Source organism: Alosa pseudoharengus, unplaced genomic scaffold (assembly GCF_046254945.1).
Source record: "Alosa pseudoharengus isolate Yale_2024_CS ecotype anadromous, Long Island Sound unplaced genomic scaffold, YU_APseudo_1.1 YU_APseudo_1.1_scf_13, whole genome shotgun sequence".
NCBI classification, from domain to species: domain Eukaryota; kingdom Metazoa; phylum Chordata; class Actinopteri; order Clupeiformes; family Clupeidae; genus Alosa; species Alosa pseudoharengus.
Window position 1 is genome coordinate 3452479 of NW_027468598.1, and position 16743 is coordinate 3469221.

General features: G+C 45.2%; 1 protein-coding gene and 1 long non-coding RNA gene across 3 annotated transcripts; one reads left to right on the forward strand and one right to left on the reverse strand.

Annotated features, from left to right (window-relative positions):
* The first annotated feature begins 5726 nt into the window (after positions 1–5726).
* LOC143121472 (uncharacterized) lies at positions 5727–9725 on the forward strand. The gene is made up of 7 exons (XM_076281840.1): positions 5727–5834; positions 6062–6151; positions 6489–6665; positions 6777–6929; positions 7178–7388; positions 8133–8168; positions 8562–9725. The coding sequence occupies exons 1-6, from the start codon at positions 5732–5734 to the stop codon at positions 8134–8136; spliced, it is 738 nt and encodes a 245-aa protein (XP_076137955.1). The 5' UTR covers positions 5727–5731; the 3' UTR covers positions 8137–8168; positions 8562–9725.
* Positions 9726–13175: 3450 nt separating this feature from the next.
* Positions 13176–16259, reverse strand: LOC143121473 (uncharacterized). 2 transcript variants are annotated; one of them, XR_012986492.1, is made up of 4 exons: positions 14180–16259; positions 13993–14057; positions 13705–13748; positions 13176–13341 (listed from the first exon to the last, which is right to left on the reverse strand). It is a non-coding gene; the product is annotated as an uncharacterized LOC143121473 (long non-coding RNA). The 2 variants fall into 2 exon arrangements; XR_012986491.1 differs by lacking the exon at positions 13176–13341 and having other exon boundaries at positions 13440–13748.
* Positions 16260–16743: the final 484 nt, after the last annotated feature.

Consider the following 16743-nt stretch of genomic DNA (forward strand, 5'->3'; position numbering starts at 1 on the left):
ACCAACGCCTTACTCTGACACAATGGCTGCTTTACATGACAAATTCGGCCAACCTCATCAGCTCGCCCTGAGAAGAATAAGGAGTGTGCTGGGGTCCCCTGAAGTCAAGCGCGGTGACCTAGCCGCCTTCGAGGCGTTCTCACTCCAGATCCAGTCACTCGTGGGCCTATTGCAGACAGTAGGACCCGAAGGGGAGATTGAACTCCACTGCGGCTCACATGTAGCCAACCTCCTCAGCAAGCTCCCTCCTGAATTACGAGCTAACTTTCGCCGATATCAGTTAAAGCACTCCAGAGCCGTACACACGTTGTACAACCTGTCAGAGTGGCTCCGCCACGAATCATGGTGTCAAGGCACCGACGAGCTGGCCCATGAGAAATGCAGTAAGGAGAAGCAGAACACAAAGAGTGACGGCCGTCAGGCAAAGAAGATAGTGTCAGTCCTGCACGGTGCTGGTGAGGTTCCACAGTCCGCCTCCCAGTCACCTCTGAAGAAGAAAGCAAAGAACAAAGCCTACTGTGCCTACTGTGAGAGCACTGAGCACTACCTCAGTCAGTGCACTGACGTTGCCAAGCTCTCCAAGGATCAGTTAAGAGAGTGGATCCAAGTCAACAAGCGCTGCTGGCGCTGCGCACGAGCACACCAGGCAGCACAGTGTACGCTCACGAAACCCTGCAATCTCTGTCAAGGGAAGCATCTCCTCGCCCTCCACGAGATAAATGTGAGGACGGACAAGGCTCAGAGAAACGTGTCAGCTAAAGATAGCGCCGTAAACAGTCCTGCCTCTGACACGCTCTACCTCGACAGACCTGGAGCAAGCAACCGTGCCCTGCTGAAGGTTGTGCCTGTGCTCGTGCACTGCGGTGGAAGGACCTTCGACACCTTTGCGATCCTCGACGACGGGTCTGAGAGGACAATGCTGTTACCCTCCGCAGCAAAGTCCCTCGCCATACGGGGAACTCCTGAAGTCCTACCACTACGCACAGTCCGTCAGGACATCCAGGTACTCCACGGGCATACGGTTTCGTTCCGTGTCTCTCCTGCTGCCACACCTCAGGTCAGCTACAAGATAGATGGTGCCTTCACAGCAAGCCGTCTCACCTTAGCTCAATACTCCTACCCTATTGAGCACCTTCAGAGCAAGTTCAGACACCTGCGTGGCATCCCCCTACCTGCCTTCCAGGGAGCTAAGCCATGCCTCCTGATCGGCTCTGACCAGCCTCACCTAATAACCCCTGTCGAACCTGTACGACTTGGCCCTCCTGGTAGCCCGGCAGCCGTCCACACTCGCCTGGGATGGACTCTTCAAGGCCCTATCCAGCTCATGGGGCGGCCATCATACTCCACAGAGTGTCTCTTCATCTCTGCCACCCCACCGCCGGAAGAGCTCTTCAAGCATGTCCAACGGCTCTGGCAAGTGGACACGCTACCTCACCAGCGAGAGAGGGAAGTAACCAGGTCCAAGCAGGACAGGCAGGCAGTCGCTCTGCTCGAAGCTGAGACGGTCCGCGTTGAAGTGGAAGGAGTTCATCGGTACGCTACTCCACTGCTGCGCTATGCAAGTATGCCCCCGCTGCTTGCGCCTAAAGAGTCAGTGATGCCCTTGCTGCGTAGCTCGGAGAGGCGCCTCCTCAGAGACCCTCAGCAAGCAGAGGCGTACAAGATCGAAATGAACAAGCTCATGGAAGCCGGTGTGGTGAAGGAAGTCAGCGAGGAGAGTTCCTCGAAGGAAAGCTGGTATATCCCTCATCACCTTGTGAGTCACAATGGGAAGAATCGCCTGGTCTTCAACTGTTCACACCAATACCAAGGACAGACGCTGAACCAGTACCTCCTGCCTGGCCCCACCCTTGGTGCCTCCCTGCTCGGCGTCCTTGTGAGATTCCGTGAACACCCTGTGGCAGTCAGTGGAGACATCAAGGGGATGTTTCATCAGGTCTGCCTCCTCCCTGATGATCGTCCCCTCCTAAGGTTCCTGTGGCGTGACCTGAAGGTCAGTGAGCCTCCCAAAACCTTCGAGTGGCAAGTCCTACCGTTCGGTACTACCTGCAGCCCCTGCTGCGCAACCTACGCACTCCAACGCCACGTAGTTGACCACACCAAGCCTGATGACAGCCTGAGGTTCTCTGTGGAGAACTGTTTTTACGTGGACAATTGCCTGCAGAGTGTGCGTTCAACAGGGGAAGCCAAGCTGCTGGTGGACCGACTCCGAGAGCTGCTGGCTTCCGCAGGCTTCCAGCTCCGCCAGTGGGCCTGCAATGACCCCAGCGTCCTGATCCACCTACCTCAAGAAGCCAGATCGGAAAGCCTCGACCTGTGGCTAGCCGAGGATAAGTCCAACCCACTGGAGTCCACTCTCGGCCTCAGCTGGAACTGGCAGACCGACACCTTCGGCTACAAACACAGGCCAGTCGTATATGATGCTCCAACGCTGCGCAACATATACAAAGTCGTCGCCACACAGTACGATCCCCTGGGATACCTGCTGCCCTACTCTACTCGGGCGAAGCTCATCATCCGTAAGCTGTGGGATAAGCAGCGTGGCTGGGATGACTCCAACCTGCCAGCTGAACTGCTGCATTTGTGGTCCACCTGGGAAGGTGAACTGAAGTACCTACCCCACATCGCCTTTCCTCGTCCTTATGCGCCTGCTGAAGCCAGCCTAGAGGGTGCTGCACGAGAACTGCACATCTTCGCGGACGCCTCAGAGCAAGCCTATGGTGCAGTGGCCTACATGAGGACTGAGGATGCTGATGGCCATCTGAACCTGTCCTTCATCCTTGCCCGCTCTCGAGTAGCGCCAAAACGCATGCAGTCCATCCCTCGCCTGGAGCTGTGTGCTGCTTTGGTTGCAGCACAGCTAGCCTGCGTCCTCAAGCGAGAGCTCACCATGCAAGTGTCCCGTACTGTATTATGGTCCGACTCCACTACCGTACTCACCTGGCTACACTCCGAGTCTTGTCGTTATAAAGTCTTTGTAGGGGCAAGAGTAGCCGAAATTCAAGAATTAACGGAGAACTGCACATGGCGCTACGTTGACTCGGTGAATAACCCTGCCGATGACCTGACTAGGGGCAAGCCCCTAGAAGCCCTCGTGGAACCCAACCGTTGGTCCCAAGGACCTCCGTTCTTGCTTCAGAGCCCAGACACCTGGCCAGAGCGGCCTAGTGTAGAGCCACCTGATGACAAGACAGAGCTGCGTAAGTCTGCGTTCTGTGGAGTGGCAGCCACCTCACCCCTGGCTCAAGAACCTGAAAAAGCATACAGTACCTGGCAAGAGCTCATAGATGATACTGCACGAGAACTCCAACAGAACCCCAGCAGCTCCACTCTTACTGCTGAGGAGTATCGCCAGGCCGAGGTGATCATTCTTCAGCGAGCTCAGCAGCAGTCATTCCCTGATGACTACCGACTACTCTCAGCCGGGAAACCTGTCCTGTCTGGTAGTCGCCTCATTACCCTGGCTCCTGAGATGGACAAGTCCACAGCCCTCATTAGAGTTGGTGGACGACTCAGGAGACTGGAAGAGCAAAGCGACATGACCCTGCACCCTGTTGTCCTGGACGCCTCTCACCCAATCACACGCCTGCTCATCCAGAAGTACGATGGAGACCTGCATCATCCTGGTCCCGAGCGTGTCTTTGCGGAGCTGCGGCGGTCATACTGGGTGATACATGGAAGAGAGGCGATCCGAAGACACCAGCGAACCTGTGTAGAGTGTCAGCGCTGGAGAGCTCAGCCAGCTGTCCCGAAAATGGCTGATCTCCCCGCTGCCCGCCTACGACTACACAAGCCGGCGTTTCATTCCACGGGCGTGGATTGCTTTGGCCCCATGACTGTGAAGGTGGGCAGACGCCACGAGAAACGCTGGGGGATAATCTTCAAGTGCTTAACAACCAGAGCGGTACACTTGGATCTCCTGAACACTATGGACGCTGACGCCTACCTCATGGCCTTGAGGCGCTTCATTGCGCGGAGAGGCACACCAGTTGAGCTGTGGTCCGACCAAGGGACTAATTTCAAAGGAGGTGATAGGGAGCTGAAGGAAGCCTTTGCCAGCATGGCGCCCACCCTGCAGAGGCAGCTAGCTCGCCAAAAGATCAAGTTCCACTTTAACCCACCTGCAGCCCCACACTTTGGGGGTGTGTGGGAAAGAGAAGTGCGTTCAGTCAAGTCTGCACTCTACACCTGCATAGGGTCCCAACCCGTCCCTGAAGAGGTGCTCCTCACTGTGCTCCTGGAGGTTGAGGCCATCCTCAACACTAAGCCATTGGGCTACGTATCGGCCGACATTGCAGATGTCGATCCGGTGACCCCAAACAGCCTCCTCATGGGGCGGCCTGATGGATCACTTCCCCAAGTGGTCTACCCCGAGTCCGAGATCCTGAGTCGTCGGAGATGGCGTCACTCACAGATCCTGGCGGACCATTTCTGGTCCCGATTCATTAGAGACTACCTCCCCAGCCTGCAGACCAGACAGAAATGGCACTCCTCTCCTCCCGAGCTCCAGGACAATGCTGTGGTCATGATGGTCGACCCGCAGCTTCCCCGGGCCTTGTGGCCCATTGGCCGCGTGACCCAGGTTCATCGCAGCGATGACGGCTACATCAGGTCCGCTGATGTTCTCATCAATGGACACTCCTATACCCGACCAGTGGCCCGGTTGGTGATGCTGCCAGCCCTCCCGTCTGGGGAGGACGATGCTTCGCCGACCACTGACCCCTCTGCCTCCTGACTGAGTATCCCTTTATTGGTAGCAAATGTGCTCTGCACATTTGGGGGCGGCTGTATAAAGGCCGGGACTTTTATTGTATATGTTCGTTATACTTCCGGTGAAATATCCTGATTTCGTCATTGTGTTTCCTAATACACCTACCTGTTCTAGAAACGGAGCTGTCCACGCTTGGCAGGCTCCGAGTTAAAGTTTAGAATTACCTTAAGTGAAGTTGCCTTTAGTTTCCAAGTCTTCATATTCCCTCACAGTCAATGATGAAACGTAAGTCATGCTGTTGAATTTGTGTGTATTTCCGTTTCTGTTTGCTTGTCTGTAAATCCGTATGTATTCTAAGTTAGTCAGGATATTCTCTGAACCTATTGTGTAGCCTGCATTTCCTACATTTCCTAATGTGCCTAAATGTGTTGAGTATAATGTCTACACGTATCTAAGTTGCCTGTTATTAGCGTTTTAGCACTATTTGCCTCGTTGTTGCTTGAGAATACTTCGGGTAAAAGTTTTCCTTCGTCCTCGTGAGATTCACGTGTACTCGTTCTAACTGCGCTACCTCTTTGGCCACTAGGAGGCTCCAAAGACTGTATAATGTCTGCTCCTTGACTGAGCTGTCTTTCCTATGAGAAATCATCAGTGTTTTATGTTGTATTGGTGGCGTGACTCAGGCACTTATCTGTTAAAGTAACTGCAGATCCTTATTTGTATTTTATAGTGCCTTATTTCTTATTTCTATTTTTCTTGTTTCCCTTTCCTTTTCAGACTGTGTCTGGATTTATGTATTTACGAATATATGTGAATTTGGACCTGAGCTATTTGAGAACCTTTAAGAATACAAGTCAATGATCACACCCCATCGTCTCCTCATCATTCCTCTACCTGGCATTCTAACCGATGCCCCATCTTGGATAACTCCTAATACCTAAACAAACCAGCCATCCCTGTAGCCTCCCCAATAGAACCCTTTTTGCGATTTTGTTGTGTTACTATTATCAGACTTGCAAGATGCTTCTGGCGGCTATAGAAAAACAGGAAGAGGAGAAGCAATCCTTGGGGTGCACAGATGAAACAGCGTTGGTTGCTGATGTGAGGGAATGGGCAGCCAGTGGTAAGCGTGGAACAGAAAACAGCCTTCCCTTTTGTTCTCCCAATGTAAAGTCTTTCTAGATTGGATCATTGGATTTATTAATAGTAATGATGCACAGGAGAATCTGATAATCTTGCTATGAAGATGTTTTAACCCTTAAAATCGCACCTAAATCCTTTCATATTTTCTCAATGAAGTGGCATTGTGAAATTTGCCTGCACAACACTATAAATATTTCATATTCACAGATCGAATGGGTACATCACAGCTAGAGCAAACCATAGAGGGGCGTTACCTGAACTTGAGGCAAAAGAAACTCACTCTCTACCGACAGAATGGTATGTCTATGATGATTAGGTGTAGTTGTGTAAAACTTTGGCCTGGGAATAGACCAGAGCTTTGTTCTACAAGGTTCATACAGAGTGTCTGGACATAGGGTACTACTTGCTGTTATTACTTGATGTTTCACTTTAAAAACATAGAATGACTCCTTCACTCATAGCTGGCCTTAAATGATAGCATTCTCTCTGCATTCATAAATCCCCCTTTGATGATTAGTCAGCATAGAACTCATTGGGATTAAATATAGATCATCGCTGTATGGAAATGATAATTGAGCGGAAGTGCGTCATGGCCAGGCTGTCACAACTTGCCCTCATTCTTTTAATTTCTCAGACAGTGGAAAGCTCCGTCAACGGATCAGACAGAAAATTGCTGAGAGCAAAAAACTGCTTTTAAGGGACATAACAGAATATAACTCGAAAGAGCCCGTTGTGGAAATTAACCTCAATGAGGTTGAGCTGTCCCTATCTGGAGAGTGTCTCGCGTGGCCATGGGAGGTTCATGGAAGTGGTAAGGGAGTGCAACCTGTTTTTGGGTTTGTAGTACAAAAGTAGGCTCTAGGCTGATTATTGGTTGGTGCTATACTTCACGCTTGTAACTTGGGAGTTGTATGTCTTTTAGCCAGAATTGAAGACAAAATCCGGGTTTTCCAGTCAATAATGCGGAGGATGAGGTTGGAGGAGGAGAAGACCATCCTGGTAAAAGAGATGGCCCAACACTGCTCCTGGATGCAGAAATTGATGGGATCTCTGCAAAGTATAATTTCAGCAGAAGGTAGGTTTGAATGTTATGATCTACAGACACAACCTTAACAAATGACAATATTTTGATGGTCTTTTTCTAAATCTTTCAAAAAGATTTTACTTAGGTTGTAATATTATTAAGTGTATGTAATATTTTTAAGGGATGGAAGCTCATAGGATATTACAAGGGTATTTATCCTTCTTTGTGTTTATTTCTAAAGTAGCAAAATAGCTTTTTATTTGATGTACATTTTGTTATTCTTATTCACCCACTTGCAGACACTCAAAATGAGGGCCTCTCTGGTCTTTGCCGTGGACGCCACAGTGAAATTGCTGAGATCCTAAGAAACAGCATCCACAATTACAGGGCTGTTTTAGGGCCTCAGGGATCCTTCCTGTTGTCTGCAGAGGATCTTGAAGAGGCTGAAGATCCTGACACAAGCGAGGATCCAGAGACCAGTGAGGATGAGGAGGAAGAGGGGGTGTGTTGGTAAGGTGTAGGTGTTAAACTATTTAAGGCATAACGGCCGACGTTGCCTCCGCTTATCACCTGGTTGCAACTCACACGTGAACAGAAGAGATGCCAATTTCAAAATAATAAAATGTGCAGCTCTGTTAAATAAATATGTTCAGTTGCTGTACTACTTTAACTTTAGCGGTGGTTATCGCTAGTATCAGCTGATTCAAATGTTACTAGGTTTAACTGTCGTTTACTATGGTCGCTAGGGTCACCATTCAAAGACTATCAGTATAGAACAAAGATAAGACTTTTTTGACAGATCTACTTCATAGGTTATTCAGAAATAACGCACACCCTTTCAGCCAATCAGAAATCAGTATTCCACTCCACCGGGTGATAAAGCCTGGTAATACCAGACTTTGCTACTTTGACTTTGTATCCAGACACTGGCATGGCGTAATTGGCAAGTGTTTAAAGTTCATATTAACAGCTCATATTAATCAAACAATGTCCAGTCTACACACCTGCCATGCCTAGGCTGGCATTGCATAGGATGTTGCTTTGTGCATTATCTTAGCATAGTCATATTGGATATACAATATGAACAACCTGATGTTTATTTTCCCCAGGGGTGAATTTGTACACAGACCACAGCTCTGATGGGGATAACTATACATGTTACTGTATTTCGCCAAGTATTTTTGTAATGTGTTTTCATGTAAATGTCTGTGTGCCAGTCAAAAAACTGTAATGTCATTTTTCTCCCTTTTTCAGCTGACCTCACAATGGATTGTCATGGGTTGTACCATGGTAAGTCTTACATAGGCTTTCACTGTTCTGACCATCCTGATGATTATTCAAGGTGGCTGATACTGCTCTTGTACTTGGTGTAGCCCCCAGTGTTTGGTGATCTTTGAAAAATGGAAAGTAGTAGATGTATTCTATGCAAAACAAGACCAAGAATGGTGATGACAAGGGGGGGGGGGGTGCAATTGATGAGTTCACGGTGACCATGGCAATTGAAATCACTTTTTAATTTCATTACCCCTGACACAATAGAGGCTTTTTCATTAAAGTAATCATTTTTGAAGTACCTGCATATAGATTTCATCTTATTTTCATGTAATTCATAACTTGTTAGTGTTGACTCACCTCAAACACCAAGTGACCATTGTGCTGTGTATTTCTGTCTCTTTTTTTAAGGTACACTTTCAACAGGCAGCCCCACTGTGAAGCACACACTAATCCTGGCGCAGTTAGCTGCCTGCAACAGTGGCGCTCGGGGATCAGTGAGGTGCCTTGCTCAAGGGCACTTCAGCCGTGCCTACTGGTCGGGGTTCGAACCAGCAACCCTCCGTTAACAAGTCTGAAGCGCTAACCAGTAGGCCACGGCTGCCACTCACGGCTGCCCCTTTGTGTTTGTACTATGGCCTATATTTATATAGACTGTATTTTCCGTTTGTTAAGAAACATGTTGAACTCTGCATTAGAGATGGCAAACAGACATGTACACAGGAGCTACATATTGTGAATGCTGTGTTATACATTTTTTGATTATGTGCCTAATTACTGCTATGTAGTGTCATAATTTCTTAGTGGCCTATATGTAAAATCAGAGACTTTCTAATGAGGAGACACAGCACTCAAAAAATACTCCATAGAAATGCATGGGGCTAGTTTGTCACGCCAATATGGCCGTTGTCTACACATATCCCACCCCTTCCTCGGCAAAACGTCGACATGTGAATACATTGAGCCAATCATATGGTGTGTTGTGAAGACATTGTGTCAATCATGTGTTGTGATCTCGCCGCTGGAGCAAGATTGGTGTCGTGAAGCCTTGCACACGCGCAGTTCGCCCCAAAGACTGTGCCCGATGAGTGCCCATAAAACGTTGTTATATGGCCGCCGAGTGGAGCGACTTGCCTAAAAGGACTTTGGTAAAATAGCAGAAAATGTTTACTTTAGAGCACAATTTTCAACTGTTTACACTGTTTTAAGGTTCTTGTTTAATTTCACAAGAGTAATGTAGGCTTTTGTGAATGTAGTTTGATCATTTCAGACGTGTGTATGATGTTTTGGAAAAAGTTATGGGAGGTAAGGGGAAATTTGTTAATACCTACAATAACTGTATAGTATAAGTAAATGACACATATTTCTGTGAAGTGAATTTATCTGAACTCTTGAATGTCAGTACTGATATATATTGAAAAACAAAGCTGAAATGTCATCATTTTGTCTGGAACATATGGGGCACCACAGCTCCTGTACATAAGTATTTCTGATCATGTAAGGGGGTAGGGGATCTCTGAATGAATATCTGATATGTTTTCCTTGTCAATGTGAATAAAAATATTTTTCATTGCACCTCATATTACCTGTCACTTTGTGGCGACTGCATGCTTGCACATCATAATCTTTCTCCAAACTTTGCACGGTTGTAAGGCTTCCTTGCAAATGCCACTATACTGATATTTACTGTTAAAGCACATGTAGGCATATGTCTTTCAATAGTCCTCAAAACAATACTCATATTATGTTTATCACATCAATAGACAGTCGTTTTGTAGTCAGTCGTCTTGGTGTGTGGACACTAAAAGACACTGCCAGTTTGTCGCCAAACAATGGTTTTGGTCGATGGTATTATGTGCTAGGAAAATGGCATGAAGTTCTTTGATATTTAATAATAAAACGTGTTTACTACAATAACACCAAACAAGATTAATCTGAATTGTCAGTCAACCCATATGTTCAGTAACATCCGTGCAAGGATGCTGGCATAATAATCTTTAAAATATTATATAAAGAATGTTCAGGTAAAAGGAAAGACATGATTCATCTGTCCTCATAAATGCCCAAGGTCCTGTCAGGATAGCCTAACCTTGTTAAGCAAGGGGTTTTGGTAGCTCACATCCTAGTGTGCTTTATGTGAGTGCAGTGGTATGTCCACCTCTTTGTCCATATTAGCAAGGGGTTTTGGTAGCTCACATCCTAGTGTCATGATGCAGGATGATTGACCTTGATGTTATTTGATATTAGATTACAAAGCTCATGTATGTGTTTGGATAAAGCAAAGTAGAAAGTTGTCACCCCTGAGTCTTAACACATGCCACTGTGTAGATGGTCCTTTCAGCAAGGGTGTTTGGCCGGTGACATTCCAGTGCCTGGATAATTCTATTCAATTGTTTTATACTACATCATGTACAATAACATGGTTTTGTGCCGCTTCATCTTAACAAGGAGCACCCACAAGCAACAAGGGCAATAGTTATTCAAGGTGGACACTATGGGTAGATACACAGCTAAAGGGGCTAACCAAAATGCCAGTGGTCATGCTGGAAAAGTAGTCTGTAGTTGGTAGTTGCCTTGTAAGTGTTATACTACAATTTGTCCATAGTTTTGGCTGAGAGTATTGTTCCACAACCCACAACATCTTACTGTAGTACAGCAATATGTAGTTGTCTTAAGTTCTGGTTGTACAGCATGGGAACAGCCAGACAAAGTCAAGGAGCTAAGTCATGGGGGTAACCTTGGGTGCTTTGTGAGAAGGGGATGGTGGCAAGGCCTCAAAAGACAGTCAGTCCTGAAATGGGCCTCCCGTGAAGTTGGTAATCTATTCAGGAGGAATTGATGAGAAGGTAGTCAACCAGCACAAGACAGGGGTGATAGTCATCAGAGATGATAATGGTGAATATGGACACAGGAAGCAAATGAGCATGGCCAGTCTAGGTGATTCACACTTAACAGATCAAATGTGTCGTATGAGCATATATAAGCTAACATGGGCTTGCAGAAATGCTAGTGCACTTTAAACTCTAGATATGTTTTATCATGACCTATTAAGTTATGTTTAGGATATGTGTTGTGGATTGCTCCACTATATCATGCATGTTGCTCATGGCCATTGGTGTTAGCCCAGCACTAGTTATGGTTAACTGCATGAGTGCAGCCTAATGGACAGATGGTAGTATCAAGCTGCACATTTAACTGTTCAACCAAGCAGTGTTGATAGAATTGCCTTGTATTGTACATGACATTACATTCTGTATTTGTCCATTTGTGTTGCAGAAACCACACACACACACTCATTCAGAGCTGCTGTCATTTGAAGATTTAATGAGCAATAAAGACAACAAGAACTAAGAAGTGATTTGACTGTCACGCAGTGGTGGTTTGGGCTCCAAACACTTAGTGTAGTGAAGACGGACATTGTCATCCTGATCTTCTTTTCAATACCCTTATATAGCTCGATATTTGTTGATAAAAAATGTGTTGTGTGATAAATCTCAAGTGTCTGTCTCTCCATATGTTCATTCAAATCAGTCTTACATGACACTGTCTGGATGGTAGTGACATGATGTTACATTGATGCTAAGGCACATGGGCAGCCGTGTCCTAATGGTTAGGAACAGAAGCCCTTAACCGATTTGATTCCTGAACTGTGGACCCCTTGAGCAAGGCACCTAACATCTCAATGCATACCAGACGTTGCTGTAACAGGCAGCCAACTGCACTGTGTTAACGTGTTAAAGTGTATGTCACTAATTCATGATGGGGTTATAGGCAAATTAAAGCCAATATCATTATTTATCTGAGTTACATGACTGTTTTTCATATCATAACCAGTAGTTCACAAAAATATGTCCAAACAACGTCTCATAAGGATATTCCTTTCATGATACCTCACCAAACACTGTGTGATTTACACAATTGATCAAAAGTGTAACACATGCGTACATATCTAGTCTTCATAATTCTTATTTTATAACCATTACATCAAAAATTGGCTTACCTGTGTCCCTCTTTACCATAAGTATGCTACCTACATGAAATCTAACTAAAAAGTGTCGAAAGTGGTTGGTAGTCTGGATGATTTTTTTTTCCAGTGAATTCCAAATCACTGAGTTGTTGAGCATACCAGCCAGTGCCCCAGCATATGCCATCAAGATGATTGAGACAAAATTCACCACAGACTGTGCGTGTATGTATCAAAACTGTTTTGTGTAAGTGTAACACATTTCAATGTCAGATTTAATACAGATATGTTGTTATCATTATTTCAGGACAAATTATTGGACGGTATCCCGTCCTCCTCTATAGCCTCTCTGAAGAAATTAAACAACAAGAAGAATGTCAACCAATTTAATTTATTATTGCTGTTTATTATCCATCCATCCATCCATCCATCCACAAACACACACACACACACACAGACACACAGTCTGTTTTCATCCGTTTCCTGGGGAACATAAAGAGAAACATTAGACACAGCAACTAAATATAAACAAACAATATTTAGCTGGCAACACAACATGTTTTGACAAAAGCCCTCAGTCCTATATGATTTGCACACAGTCCTGTCAATAAACATTAGTACAACACCTAGCAGTGGTACATGGAAATACAGACTGTACAGAAAGGACAAAAATGTGATACTGTACAGTCGCATAGGGCATGATTCTCCCAAGTGTTTAAGTCCAAAAAAGTGTTTAGTGCTGGCTGCATGGAGCTAAGCACTTTTTTGACTTAAGCACATGGGAGAATACTGGCCATAGTGAATAACTATAATAAAAGGGCTGTTTTCCCTAGGAACCTTATTTGGGTGTAATGTTTTCCTGCTGGTTTAAGTCTATGACACTGTGGTTAGTGATGTATGTAGTGTTGGCTGAAACTAAGTGAAGTTCGTAAAAGTAAAAGTGAAAATAAAAGTGAGTAAGTAAAAGTGCATAAACGGTGTAACCATCTGTGTAAATTTGCAAAAAGTTACACTACTTTGTTACTCCAAGCAGCTTATGGCAAGGCAGTTGTTTTCTTGGGATAGACACAAAACAGGGTTAATGGACCCTAATTTGAATTAACATACATATGCAAGTTCCAGACTTAGCCAGTGCCTGTAGTGATGCACAATGACACATATAACACAATTACCCCAAAGAAAGTTGGCAGTTAAAGGGGCTGCCAGGATGGTGGAAATTCTTTGCCACTGAAAACAGAAAAGACACATTTCCGTTAAAACATTTTTGAAAAGTATTGACAGGTTTTGATTGCTTCCTTTTTTTTAAAGTATATTTTTTGGGCTTTTTATGCCTTTAATTATAGGACAGTGGAGATTGACAGGAAGTGAATGGGAGAGAGAAGGGGTGGGATCCGGAAAGGACCACGGGGCGGGAATCAAACCCGGGTCGCCGGCGTACGGTGCAGGTGCCCCAGCCAGTTGCGCCACAGCTGGGGCCATGATTGCTTCCTTTTATACCAAAAGCTTCACCCCCTGCTCAATAAGAGTGTGTGTTTGGGTGGGTGATGGGGGTGGGGATGGTGGCTAGATAATTTGTCGTACAACAACTACCATTCTGGGCAAGGCTCCCAATCCAGGAGGCGTTCCCTTTTGCCCTATGAGGAAAGAACATGAAATGATTTCATGTTCACTTTGATACAACACAATACAATACACTTTGATAATACCTTCAATTTTCTGTACATACATCTGTATTTTAATATGTATTTCATTTTTGTACATGAGATTAGTAATTCACAACTTAATTTCTGGAAATGGTGTGTATTTCAACATTAGCCTAGATTAATCTACATCAACTCTACTTCTGAGAGGTGTTGAAGTATGTCATGCATGCCTTACCTTTCTCAATCTCTCCCTCAGTACACTTTTAAAAGGGTACAGATTTTTAAGGTGGTACTGGCAAGCTGGACACAATAAAAAAAATCAGTAAAACAAACAAGCAAAAGAGACAGTATTATTAATGCTTAATGACAAAGACATGGAAGTGTTCTTTCAAACACAGGCACACCTAGGGGATCCTACTTACTTTTCTGCATTTTTTTCTTTGTTACGTCCCTCTTTGAACGTCCCTCTTTAAATTTTCTTTTAGTTCCTGAAGTCACTGTGTATTTAAAACAATAAAAAAGTCTTATCTTAGAATCTCGTCTAAGCAGCATAAAATCATCATTACATCAGGATAAGTAAAGATAATTGTGCTGGCTCTTGGCTTGAAAGGTTGTAAAGAAACTGGTGTTGTCCATCATGAGGCCTTTAAGAAAACCTGTAAGGGGCTACAAAAAGGTTATTTCCAGGGCAACAACATACAACTCTTATCAATAAACAACAGAATAACCACAAGTTTCTCTTCTCAACTATCAACCACCTCCTCTGCCCTGCTGATGCTGGCCTTGGCTCTGCAGCTTTTCTCAGCCAAAAGTGGACACCATCCACCAGCAGCTGCACTAGACAGGCACTCCATCTCCACCTGCATTACACCAGAAGGACTGCAGCTCTATCACTGCATGCCAGAACAAGGCCATTTTAACCCCTGCAGCCAGCCCACCGCAGTGCTGACTCTCCTTTTTCTCCCACCTGAATGTCAACCAGGTCATGGAGTTTGTGTCAAAAGCCAAGACCTCCAGTAGCAAACTGGACCGAATGCATACTGCCCTGGTAAAGGCATGTCAAGTCAAGTCAAGTCAATTTTATTTATATCGCACATTTAACGCAACTGTGTAGACCCAAAGTGCTCTAATAGAAAATTCCAATAGGCTATGATAACAACAACAATAATAATAACAGCAATAATTACAAATTATAAATACAAAAAATAAGAAGAAAATAATAATAATACAAGAAAAAAGGGGGTGGTGGGTGAGAAGGGAGGGGATTAGGGTATATTTAAAGCTAGGGGAAAAAGATGGGTCTCTAATTCATATTTAGGTCATTCCAAAGTCGGGGAGCAGCAACAGAGAAGGCTCGGTCACCTTTGGTTTTGAGACCAGAAAGAGAGCAAGGAGTTGCTGGGTGGAAGATCTAACTGACCTGGGTGAGATGGTAGGAGGTCACAGATATGCTGTGGTGCTAGACTATTTAGCACCACAGTCAATTCAGAACTTCACAGTGTACCAGTGCAATTGAGACAACACAAGAGTGATGTGCTCACGCTTTCTAGTACCTGTTCGTAGTCTGGCTGCTGCATTTTGAACTACTTACAACCTAGCTAAGGGGGAGTGGGACAGGCCAAAATATAGGGAGTTACAGTAATCCAGCCTACATGAGAAAAAACATGAATGACTGTGTCCAGGTCCTTATGGGATAAAAGGGGTTTCAATTTGAAAAAAGCTGCCTTTCACCACACTGCTAACTTGATTGTTAAAAGTTAAGGGAAAATCAAAGTAGACCCCAAAATGTTGTATACCAGTGTGGAAATTTGCAGACAAGGGACCAAGTGCATGTATACATACACTATGGCCTACAAGGGCAACTATGATCAACACCTATCTGGCTAAGGGGTGGTGTGCACCAGCTCCAAGACAGCTGTGGTGACACCCACACTTTAAATGTGTTGATGTATAAAAAAACAACAAAAACATGAATAACCACCGCCCTATCTCCAATCTACCTTTCCTTATTAAAATTATGGAAAAAGCAGTGGCTGCACCACATGACCCTCCATGATGTCTTTGAACCCTCTTAAATCGTTTCAGAGCCTACCACAGCACCGAGACTGCCCTCATCTAAATCTTCAATGACTTTTGCATAGCCTCCACCAACGGCCCCATCAGCATATGGAAAGATCAGAAAGATCTTTGCAGGTCTTCACCTTGATGTGGATGGCTGTATCATCATGCCATTCCCAGAGGTATGGAGGTGTCACCCTAGACTCCAAACTATCATTCCTATCATTCCAGTGCTCATCAAAAGAATTGCCAAATTTGCCTTCTTCCACCTCAAAAACATCTCAAGACCCTAGCCATCTCTCTCTAAATAAGTGAATCAGACACTATTCCATGCATTCACCACCTCCATCTGGGACTACTGCAATGGTCGCCTGTATGGTCTGTGCAGCAAGGCCCTGGGCAGAGTACAGTATGTTCAGACCTCAGCTGACAGGGCTCTAACACATACAAAACGGTGGCCTCACTTTACCCCTACGCTCAAGTAGCTTAACTGGCTCCCAGTCAAGTCACACAGCACATACAAAATTATGCTCTTTACTTATAAATCCCTCCATGCACTTGCTCCCCAGTACCTCTCAAAAGTCCCATACCCCCCTCCCAAGTCAAGGTCCCTGCAGTCCTCTGGCAAGGATAGGCTTGCCGTACCCTATACCAACGTAGGGGACACAGCCTTCTGTGTAGCTGCCGCCCTCCACTCTCTGGAACATGCCTACCTCTCCATCCACATACATAGGTTGTGTTTCAAAAATCATCTTATCCATTCGCCTTCCCCCCCGAAACCCTCCTTGTAAAGCATCCTTGGGTATCTCGAAAGGCGTTATATAAAACAAAGCTGTTATTTATTATTATTATTCAGCAATTTATACTTGTAGGTCTACAGCAAGTCATACAACCAAGTTTGAGATTATGATAGCTGAAAGAGTTACCT